The 11,364-nt window shown below is 41.8% G+C and overlaps 4 protein-coding genes and 1 pseudogene across 4 annotated transcripts in view; 2 read left to right on the forward strand and 3 right to left on the reverse strand.

Moving 5' to 3' along the window:
* LOC6607637 (protein pellino) overlaps positions 1-4,439 on the reverse strand; it is a 29,343-nt gene extending 24,904 nt beyond the window's left edge. Inside the window, exon 1 of the mRNA XM_002032366.2 lies at positions 4,305-4,439. Coding sequence (XP_002032402.1) covers positions 4,305-4,315 — 11 coding nt within the window. The 5' untranslated portion in view covers positions 4,316-4,439. The remainder of the gene's footprint in view (positions 1-4,304) is intronic.
* A 1,236-nt stretch (positions 4,440-5,675) lies between these two features.
* LOC6607638 (transcription initiation factor IIA subunit 2) lies at positions 5,676-6,412 on the reverse strand. The gene is made up of 2 exons (XM_002032367.2): positions 6,216-6,412; positions 5,676-6,135 (listed from the first exon to the last, which is right to left on the reverse strand). The coding sequence occupies exons 1-2, from the start codon at positions 6,285-6,287 to the stop codon at positions 5,887-5,889; spliced, it is 321 nt and encodes a 106-aa protein (XP_002032403.1). The 5' UTR covers positions 6,288-6,412; the 3' UTR covers positions 5,676-5,886.
* Positions 6,413-6,856: 444 nt separating this feature from the next.
* On the reverse strand, positions 6,857-8,839 carry LOC6607639 (bromodomain-containing protein 3). The gene is made up of 2 exons (XM_002032368.2): positions 8,600-8,839; positions 6,857-8,541 (listed from the first exon to the last, which is right to left on the reverse strand). Exon 2 carries the CDS (start codon positions 8,506-8,508, stop codon positions 6,976-6,978), a length of 1,533 nt encoding a protein of 510 aa, XP_002032404.1. The 5' UTR covers positions 8,509-8,541; positions 8,600-8,839; the 3' UTR covers positions 6,857-6,975.
* Positions 8,840-8,856: 17 nt separating this feature from the next.
* LOC6607640 (serine protease snake) lies at positions 8,857-10,158 on the forward strand. The gene is made up of 4 exons (XM_002032369.2): positions 8,857-8,934; positions 8,995-9,172; positions 9,231-9,996; positions 10,067-10,158. Exons 1-3 carry the CDS (start codon positions 8,877-8,879, stop codon positions 9,829-9,831), a joined length of 837 nt encoding a protein of 278 aa, XP_002032405.2. The 5' UTR covers positions 8,857-8,876; the 3' UTR covers positions 9,832-9,996; positions 10,067-10,158.
* LOC116801770 lies at positions 10,035-10,830 on the forward strand (annotated as a pseudogene).
* Positions 10,831-11,364: the final 534 nt, after the last annotated feature.

Consider the following 11,364-nt stretch of genomic DNA (forward strand, 5'->3'; position numbering starts at 1 on the left):
CGGCCAGCTCATGGGGCTGCTGCTGGTTGTGTTTGCATTTTCCGCTTGACATTTTCCGCCAGAGAGCTTATCAGAGCCAGACACACACGAGCAAATACCGTCCTAATTAAGTTCCCCTCTTTAGATTTTCCGTCCCAGATCCAGGTCACGTGTATTTACTTGTCTGATTAATTTTCTGTTTTTTTTTTTTTTCACTTTTTGTGGCTGCTGCTAATCAGAGATTTTTCAGCTCCTTATCAGTGCACGCTGCATTTAAAACAAAAGTGAAATGATAAGCAATGGCAAATGCAAAATGCAGCAGCAGAAATGTGAAAATGCTGAGACAGGTTTAATGCCAACTTAAAATGTAACTCAACTGCCACAGAGTTTGCTCGCAAGTCTAGAAATCTAGAACGACCAAAAAGAAAGACTGTGAAAGGGGGGGATAGAACCATTAGACAGTCTGAAATGTTAATCTCAGTTTATTAAGCTTTCAGCTAAAAAACTGTCAAGGTGAGCATGAAATTCTGAGGCGGATGCTAACAATTTCCCATTCAAATAGCACTGACACTTTAAGCTTCGCTACATTTGGAACTCCCCTGATATTAAACTGTGTCACATTTCATTCATTTAATTGAATTGAAATAGGGAAATTCCTTTTTCTAAAATTGGCATTTCATCGTTTGCATGATAAGGGCGTTGTAAATTATCAGCTTCATAAGCTTAGCTGTCGCACTGATAAGAATATTTAGTTCCTCAGCTTTAAAGTACATAGTAGATAAACAAAAATGGGTTCAACTCGCTGTGAGATTTAGAAACACACAAAAATTTCAGTTTGAAAACATTTGCATACTGGTGAAGTATGCCATATCTTTGGATGTTCGTTAAATGAGGTCTTTAAAATGTTTTAATGAAACAAAAATGCCTATATAGTTGGTTTTTTGTACCTCAAAGTGAGAATCTCTCAACCTTTGTCCACAAAGGGTAATTCCGGCGTTATTCACTGGAGTCATGGTCATGAATAATATCAGTTAATTATGTTTGCACGAGAGTGTGTGCATATGAATCAGCCAGAAATGGTGTGTGTATGTAGTGGTAATTTCATAAATAAATTTGCACTTAACAAATGAGCAACATAAGCAAAATGTTGCTAAGCGCAGCAGCAACAGGCGGTAGTAAAATTGCAGTTTGGGGGGAGGGGGGCTACAAAGGGGAGTGGGAAAACAACAAGGAAGTCCGTAAAACAAAGCCAAGCTCAATGAAAAAACGGAGCAATGGCAGCCGCCAGACAAGAGCAAGCAACAACAACAACAACTACATACACACTAAAACAGCCTGCAGAACGACGGAATTAAATTTTAATTTTAATCGCCAAAAAAGAACAAACAGATGGATGAATGAGAGAAAGAGATGGACAGAAATACAAGGAAGCGACTTATTCCATACAAACCATATGTACATTCATACATACATACACCCATGAACATACATAATGGGGATCGGCGTGCAGACAAATAAATTTCCAAGCAGAAGGCAAACGGCCGCCTTGCAGCCACTGAAAGCTGAAAATGCAACCGCACAGCGGTGACCAAGATAGTAGACCAACAAAAATCATAGTGCAATGATAAGATGATAGAGAGAATACAAAATAAAGCAACGGAATTCATAATTATTACATCCTGTTTTTACCTAAATAGCTGGAAATTTGTTGACTCGTGGGAAATATACATCACACTTTTTTTTTTATAAATAATTTAATTAAACTGTGAGCTGACTCTATACTTCTACCCGCGTCTGTGCACGCATCGTGGAATTTAATAAACACCGATCCGAACAAAACAGAACAGAACAGACACGGCCATATGCATGAAGGCTGTGTGGATTTGTACATAAATCCCTGCGCGACGATCGCCAGAGCCACAACAAGAAGTACAACAACAACCAAGGAACCCGAACAGCCACAGAGGAACAACAATAACAAAAACAACAACATGGGGAACAGGTCGCGGACTCAGGTAAAAGGCAGGAAGTTTGCGAGTGCGAGCGAGAGAGCATCGATAAGACCCACTGCCGCTGTGATAAAATATATCGATAAAAGGGGCAAGCAGGTAGTGTAGTTGGAAAAAGGCCTGAAAATTCTGGAAAAGCAGCCAAGGGGCGGGGATGATGATGCCGAGGGGGCGCGACAACGAAAACAACAAACCAAAAATCTAGAAAAACTGAGTAACAACAACTGTAAAAAAATGCACCAAGAAGAACCTGATTGGAGAACAACAACAACATCAGCGAAAGACAGAGAAGGCAACAAGAACACGAAAAACAACGCGACAAAGTAATGGAAAACGAGAGGGGAAGTTAAGTGCTAAGCCGAATTTTCTGCACCCTATCAGTAATATAAAGCCAATATAAGTATTTGTATTGGTTAATTTGATAAAATTAGACCGTAATTTATAAAACAACAAATATCTTAATATTTCAAAAATTTAAATACAGCACTACAAGCACCAACATTATTTCTTAGCAGCCCAAGTAAGGGTATACAAATTGTTAGATACAAAGTCTATAATTAAGCAAGCGAGAGCGAGAAGCCCAAAGAAGTGGGAGCGAGAGAAAGAGAGCGCGAGCAAGAGAATGCAACGTATGCAGTTATTTATGTAGGCGCTGCCATGTTTTTGGTGGCTGCTATTTTGGGGGCCCGCAGATGAAAAGTCTGAAAATCGTGTAGAAAATCAAATTGCAAAGCCATACTCCACTTGGACATTATGTTGTCGTCGTTGTTCGTGGTTGTTGCTGTTGCTGCTGCCGCTGCAGTCGTGACGTCAGGGCGCATGCGTTAAACCGAATGCCGCTTTTCTATTTTGCTGTCATCTCAACGATGTTATGGCGCTGTATCCTTTCAGTTTGAAGTTGAAGGGTATTCCCATTCCGTCGCCGTGTTGGCAACACTATTTTTTGTTATTTTTTATTTTCATTGAGAGCTTTTCACTCAAGTTTTCATTTCCCTAAACACTTTGAACTTGATGGTGGGGAATAGAAAGCAGTTATCGGTAACTAGTCATCACCTGTTAACCCAACTGGAAAAAGGGTATCCCAGGAATTGAATTAAGCAGGCTAAAGATTTTCATACCCTTTATAGACAGGGTGTAATGAGACTGACTGTAGCTAAGCTCATCCTATAAAACATAAAACAGATATCTTTAAAAACGCTTTGGCTTTGAACTTTTAAATTTATTACAATCCCACTTTATCGAAAACCTTATTTCTTTAAAACAACCAACAGAAAAGTACAACTGATAAAAACATTAAACTTCAAAAAGTAATTAAATTACTTTAATCAATCGAAGTAGCGATTATACATGCAAATCAATCACTTTTTATTGTTATACGTTAAATCTCAAGAGGCCTGATAAAACGTTAGTATAAAAAGGCCCTATAATGATCTTACTAATTTGCCGACTGCAACGTACAGTTCTTAATAGGCAAATGATTAATTTTATAGAAGGGTACTAAAGATCCGGTTTTGAAAACACGCCTTCTGTATCCGTTGTATTTTTTACAATTTCTTTTTGTTTGGGGAAAAACGCACACGAAATTTATGCGGCGCTGCGTTCTGGAGTTCTCAGTGCTGAAGCAGGAAGATTTCGGTGGTGCGGTGGTGGGTGATGGAAATGCACCATGAAGGGGGTGTTTTTCCCAGCTTGGGGGTAGGTTGTTGTTGGAGCCGCTGTTCGGTGGGAAAACATGAAGTTGGGGGAATGAAAGCAAGGCAGTGACAAAATGCGCACACAAATAGAAACAGCTATCTTGCATTGCGACGTAGTAGCGATTAACAAAACCGAAAAGAAAAAAAAAACAGAAACCTCACAAGGAAAACAATTATAAATTGCGTTATAATTTGGTGCAATATGGATGCGGTGAGAATGTGAAATTGTTTATCAGACTTTCGGGGTTCAATAGACCCGACAGGCGCGGCGAATGCAACGCAAATCCCTATTCTAAATACGAAGTACAGGGAACTTCGACTAGAGAAAATAAATCCAAATAAATTTTACGAAAATTGTACTTAAACTTATAGATAATCGTAATCTTTATTATTTAGCTGTTTTCACTTTCCAAAAAACCCATTCTAAGCAATAACTCTGGTTTTTATTTATGGGTCTGCTTTATGGGGCGTTGACTGTAGAACCATGCCTGTGACGAACATAGACGCTAATTGGTCTGTCGAAATGGGTTAACGACATTGCTTGATATCGGGGAATACATGGCTTGACTGATAAAACAGAGTCTAACTGAAATGCATTTACGACTATTGGACGATTACTTACCGTTTCACCATTTTGTTGGTTACCCCCGAGTTGTTTTCCTGCTGAGTGCCAATATCAACGGATCTGTTATAATCCAGTTTTGATGTAAAGATTTTAATGCGACGGAAATTAATTTTGCCGATCTTTTAGTTAAACCTTTAAATAATCGATATGGATATTATGGATTAATTTTAATAGCTTTTCAACGCGACTTTTACTTCCTAGAAGGCGAGAAGTATTTTTTTAAGTGATGAAGACGCAGCAGGAGTCCAATTGGAAACATAAAAAACAAGAAGGGAAGGCGGTACAGGAATTTATTTATATTTCACAGGGCGCAGCTGAATTTGTTTCGAATTTTTCTGCTGCTGCGACGCCAACGCAAGGTTTTATTTTCAATTTTTTTTTCTTCTTTTCTCGTTGACTGCACGAAAAATCACTTTATTGATCCGCTTTCGCCGTAATTATATTCACGTTTCTGCAGTGGAAAACGGCGGAGATTAGCACGCAATATGAATGCACTTTAGATTTTTCCCTTGCCCACTTCTCGCCTCCCCAACCACCACTAACCCCGCTTTTCCGCTTTCCACTTTCGTTGCGGCGCTTAGTCACTTCGCACCACACACTAGGCACTAGACTCTTGAAAATCACACTCCGTTTTGCATTTTTACCTCTCGAATGCGATTTATTCAGCAATCTGCTTGGGATAATATTGATATTGCTTTCGCACTGGCTCATCCGCACACAGAATCTAAGGGATTTTCCTGTGTTATTTTCCGATACACATAAACAAAGCTCGCGGCGTTTCGCTTTTCCGCATCTCGCGCGCGTTTTCGATTTAAAATTGCCTCGACTTCGATCGCCTGGCAGTTTCGATTCGCGGGCTTCTCTCAAAGCGAAGGCAGTGCCTGCCGTTCCTGTTTTTGTTTTGCTGTTAATTGTCAGCGATTAAACGGCGTAGACAACAACAAATAACGATGCGTGGTTATGCGGGCGGTGGTTTTTGTTCGTTGGAGCAAGTGTGACTGCAGGTCGCGAGGCTAGCGAGCCCACTCGAAATGGCTACACCGAAAAGTGTGACTAAAAAATACCAAAATAGCATTGCACTGCTATCTAGCGAGGTCTCGAACCATTAGCTTACAGAGCTCTGTTAAGCGCTCAAACTAAATGAACTACAATTATAAGCAAATAATTAATAAATGTATATTACCATGATGTGACATGTTTTCACACGTACACATATTTTGCATTTCTATCTATACATAACTTCTGTTTGGTAACGGCATTAAAGAATCCTTTTGTGCCCTACACATTTTTGTAACGCAATTTTTTGCATACCCAATGTTTCTAAGAATTCCCTTTTTCCCGGAATACATAACAAACATACTCGACTTGTTGAACTGTGAATTAACAGTGTATTTGTTGCAATGCCTGCTGCATCGCACGGTCGGTTTTCGTTGGCCAACCCAGCTTATCGCCTACGAATCTTACAGCTATTTGTAATGGTTATTGTTGTGTGTTTTGTGGGGTTACATGGTGTATTTTGTTGGGTGAAATGGTGTGTTTAGTGGGGTTACATGGGGTGTTCAGATCGGGTCGGCGGTGTTCAGAACTCGCCGCTCTTGCCGTCGCAGGCCACGATCTTGACCTTGTCCACCTTGACGAACTCGTGCACTTCGCGGAACTCCACATCGTTGAGCATAAGAGTCCAGACATTGTCGCAGAAGCGGTAAGTGTTTAGTTTTCCAGCCTTGAAGGTGACGCGGGCCTTGACCCGCTGGTTTAGGGCATTGTTGATGCTCTTGTCGAATTGCAGCAGAACCTTGAAAGCCAGTCCGGGCGTGATCTGGCCGTACTGCAATATGGAAGCCCGAAATTACAATGAGTTCTAATTCGCCAGCGCGAACGGTGGCCATTTTGCGGGGCACAACTCACCTGAATTAGCTCGTCGAGGCTCTCCTGCAGGGTGTTGCCGAGCGTGGTGTTGCGGTACAGTTGATACGACATAGTTGCTGCCTTAATTCCGACGGAACTGCGTTTTTTTCTGGGACTTTTCCACGAACCTGTAAAGTCTAGCAAAAATTTTTAATGCGAAGCAACAGTTTAGTGTTGGTTAGCACGTGACAGCTTGACACTTTGGAACACTTCTGCTACAGAGCTGCCAGATTGCAAGACGACTGGTCACCCTAGTTCTGCGTAGTTGCAATGCCAACCAAAAGGTGGCACCTTAGTGCTTGACTGTTTAATTTGGAATACAAGAACAAGAGAAATGCCCCGACTATAAGATACCCGTTACTCAGCTAGTGGTAATGCAATAGGGAAAATTTCATAATTTTTCTGGGATATCGATAGATATTTGGGAATAAAATGAGAAAACAATTAAAAATAGTTTAAATGTGTGGTCGTGACCGTATTGGGCGTTTTGTAGTAAAACAGGGGCGTGGCCACAGTGTTTTTGGTATACCGATAAAAATTGGCAAGATATTGATCGGAATCACTTCTTTCTGCCTTTTACATACATACTTTTCAATATATATATAATATACACTATAACTCTACATGCATTATTAGTATAATTAAACTATGAGAACGTCGGATTTTATTTTATGCTAATAACAATTCTTTATGAATTTGCATTTACACATTTACAGAACTGGTTTCCGTGCTAGAATTGAAAAACGTGTGAAAACACACGTTAATCGCTGTCATAAGCTTGTTCATCCAGCGGCTCCGTTGAAAATTCTTGTACATCCTGGGGCTCCATATTGTACACTCGCTGTTCTTGCACATACACTGACTCCGTTTTAATAATAAATGGCTTTGGAACCCATTCTTTTATGATCTTATCAGTATTTTCTTTTTCAGTGATCATGTTTAGTGAGTCACGAAAATCTTGTTCCCTGCTGGCCACCAGTTGACGCCCCTTTTCCTTGGCCGTTGCAATTAGCTCCCTGTACTTGGGCAGCCTTTTCTCAAAGATCTCATTGGTTTTCTTCACCGAAACCTTGACCAATCCATCTTCCGGAAAGCAACGCAATGCGTTCTGGAACATCTTTCGTACAGAGCTCACGAATCCATCAAAACTCTCAAAGTTATCAGAGTCCAAGCGCTCCCGGAGTATCTTCCAATCGAGTTTCTCTTCGCGATCGTGGTCGTAGTCCGGATTCTGGGAGTACCTACGCCAGTAGTCAGCCCGGTTAAAAGCCCATGTAACCTGCTTGTGCTTTCGCTTTACCATCGACTTCAGAAGATGATCTGAGTGGCTTTTTTCAATCAATCGGTCCAGGGACTTGTAAGAGATGCTAATGGGTGGCTTGGGAGCCGGAGGAGGCGATGGAGCTGGAGCTTCAACTGGTGCTGGGGTTGGCCAAGGCAAAGTCACGGGTTCGATTGGACTGGACGTCAAGGGTGGTGGCAAGGCAATGGGACGATAGGAAATTGGCGCTGAGGGCGGTGGATCCATTCCTCCATTTGTCTCCCAATTATTATTGAACATCGGATTCATCATTGATGACATTGGATGCATAGATGTCAAGGGATTCCCTAAAGAATCGGGCATAAAAGATGGAATCAAGCTGGGACCCACGAAATTTCGGAATGTAGGATGAAATGGTGACACTCCGCCAGGCATCGGCGGGGGACAGAGCCAAGAGGAACTACTCGAGACCCAGTGTCTGGAATAATGACTAGAAGGTCGAGGTGCTGGCAACGGAGTCGTAGCTGCATCCAATGATTCGGTAGCCTTTCTCTTGCGCTTTTCCGACTTCGGCCCTAGTTCCACCTCCGTGCTCAAATCAATGGACTGCATTCGCATGTAGAAGGCCTCCTTCATAAGCTTGCCCGCCTGACAAACCGGTGAGCCCTCCAAATTGTACAGCAAGCAGTTATCGAATATCAGCTTAAAATCCTCCAGAGCCTCGCTCGCCTGCCAGTAGTATTTGTTGTGCAGTCGCTTCCTGATCGTACTCAAGTCCATCGGGCGCTTGACCACCGTATGGTAGTCGGGCACACACAGGCTCACAGTATCGACGGGATGGTGAAAGTAATACGAGTAGCGATGGCGCCATAAGTAATTCAGCACGGACTTGAGATCTTCTAGGATGTTTGTACGGCGGCCAGGACGATTCGGCGGCGGAATCACCGGCGGTTGCACGATGCCATTCACCGGCTGCAGAGACGGCTCATTGCGCGGCGGAGGCTGGTTGTTGTTCGACTTCAGTTCCTTCATTGCTGGTTTGTAAACTCAACCCGGAATATTAGGCTAAAGAAAAGTAGTTTTTTTTTTTTGACATTTATTCTGAATTATTTCAAATGCTTACTTTTTGTACAACCAAAAATGCACAGCTCCTTTCTACTCGGAATACAGAACTTTACTGAACTTCGTTGAGTCACTCTCTACTAATACCTCTTGACACTAGAGTCTATGGTGATGTGATTTACATTTGCATTACAATGCATAGACTATGTTAGTCACTGTCTCAGCACGGTTTAATCGTCTTCTTGATAGATAAGATGAGCCGCTTACATGAAATCTTAATCAATAATTAATTTTAGTTTAGTTAGTTAGTTTAGCAGCTGCACAGCAGAAAATATAGAATGACGACGCGGATTTTGTCACTGACTTTTATGTGCTACATTGGGCTTGTGAAAATTTGTGAGCTAACATTCGATAGCTAGCAATCGTCTAGTATGAGTGATAATACTCCTTTCTAAGGTGCAACTTCAGGGACTTTGGTAGTTGGTGGCACCCCTGCTCCGCCAAAAAAGTTTCCCATGGCTGCTCGGCTGGGACATCACAGCTCTAGTGGGAATCAAACGAAGTGGTTTTGTGGTGGCACCTTGATAAGTAATCAGGTGGTTTTAACGGCTGCTCACTGCTTCTACTCAGATGTGTAAGTGCAACTTGTACAATAACGAATTAATAATAATACATTATTATATATTTTGCAGTGGTATTGTGAACATTGTGCGACTCGGAGAACTAGTTTTCGACACCGACAAGGACGATGCCGAACCGGAGGACATTAAAGTTCTTGAGCTAAAGGCGCATCCAAACTTTCGGTATCCCATTCTCTACAACGATATTGGCCTCGTTCGTTTGCGCAGACAGGTAACCTTTGGACCTTACAAGATGCCAGCCTGCCTGCCTTTGAGTGGTGGAGAACAGCTAGATGCCTTCACTGCCATCGGATGGGGTCAGAAGAAATCCTACGAATTCGAACAGTCCAAGGAGCTGAGGGAGGTGGAGTTGCAAAACTATAATCGGTCTTGTAGCGACACAACCTATCCGAACGAGGAGTGTCCCCAAGGATACAATGCCGAGACCCAATTGTGCGTTGGGTCCCCGGGGCACCAGGACACTTGTAATGGGGATTCGGGTGGTCCACTGCTAATTCCCCATGCCGCAAATGGATGCCGTTACCAAGTAATGGGTGTCACGTCCGTGGGAATCGCATGTGATACTCCAGACATTCCCAGTTTGTACACGAGGGTGCACTATTTCGGCAATTGGATAAAAGGGGAGTTGGCAAATACTGAAGGCAGCCAATAAATACGATTTTCATATTTTTTTCAGACCGGTTTTGATTTTCATAATTAAAGATGCAGTTGCAAACTTGCATATAAATTAAATGCATGCCCAGATGTTAGTCATATCTAAATCTTCGTTCGATGATCGCGTTATTTTACCGGCTGCTCACTGCTTTTACTCAGATGTGTGAGTTGAGTTTCCAGTCTTACATATAATCTGTAGCCGTATATGAGACTAATTAATGATAACGGATCAGTAAATATAGTGCGCCTGGGCGATCTAGTTTTCGGAAGCGACACGGCCGATGCCCAGCCGGAGGACTTTGAAGTTCTCGAAACGAAAGCACATCCGCATTTTAGGTACCCGGCTCTCTACAACGATATTGGACTAGTTCGTTTGAGTGGTGAAATAAGATACAACCGATACATGATGCCTGCATGCCTGCCTTTGAGTAATGGAGACATGTCTGACAACTTCACGGCCATCGGATGGGGTCAGAAGGAATTGATCAGTCCAGGGAGCTGAGAAAGATAGTCCTTTGAAACTATGGCAACTCATGTGTCAGTTCGTTGGATGCAAACGAGGATCTGCCGGAAGGCTATAAGGCGGAGTCCCAGCTGTGAGTTGGATCTCCGGACCATAAGGACACATGCAATGGTGACTCGGGAGGTCCTCTGCTGATTCCTCACTGCGGGGACGGATGCCAGTATCAAGTCATGGGAATCACTTCAGTGGGAATCACGTGTGGAACTCCGAACATTCCCAGTTTGTATACAAGGGTGTATTTCGTTAGAGATTGGATCAATGGGGTATTGCTGTGCATTGAGCCATGAAACAATGACTTCTTTTGTTTTTTACTTTTTATTTGCTCCGTGTGGTTTCGCTAAGTGTGATTTCATTTTTGTTTTACAATTATAATTTTACAATAGTTTCAACTAAATAAATAATAACAATTTATAAATATAATTTTTCTCAACCCTTCCTAATTTTCTCATGATTTTTATCTTTTTGTGTTTGACATAAATAATTTGTTCTTCTAGAGTTTAAAAAACAATTTGTGCAATCACAATAAATGAAAATCAGTAGCTGTTTTTGATTTGATATCATTTGCCTGACAAGGCAAATTTAATTGTTGTTTGTGGATGTTCTTTAAACTTAGTGGCTAAGTATCAGCTTAGGTTACCTATTTATACAAATAATCGGTAGGTCTATAAATTGCAACGAAAACAAAACGTATAAAAACCAAGGATCTATATGCAATAAATAAATACTTAATACGAAACATCTTGGTAGCTTGGGGTGCTTACTATATACAAAACAACGCAAATTTGCGCCGAGGCGCTGTCTATGAAGCCAAAAACCTATCCCTAATTGTTAGAACTGCTCTTTGTAACTTGATTTTCATTAACATCATCTTGCTGTTTTATTGTCTATTTCGAAAGTGTGGCGCGCGCCGCCCAGCGACGCAACTAAGCGGGGAGTCTGTCAAAGAATACAAAACAACAAACTCCAAAGCTGAGGCCTGACACCTAACACTAAACTCTATACTCGTAT

Source organism: Drosophila sechellia, chromosome 3R (genome assembly GCF_004382195.2).
Source record: "Drosophila sechellia strain sech25 chromosome 3R, ASM438219v1, whole genome shotgun sequence".
NCBI classification, from domain to species: Eukaryota; Metazoa; Arthropoda; class Insecta; order Diptera; family Drosophilidae; genus Drosophila; species Drosophila sechellia.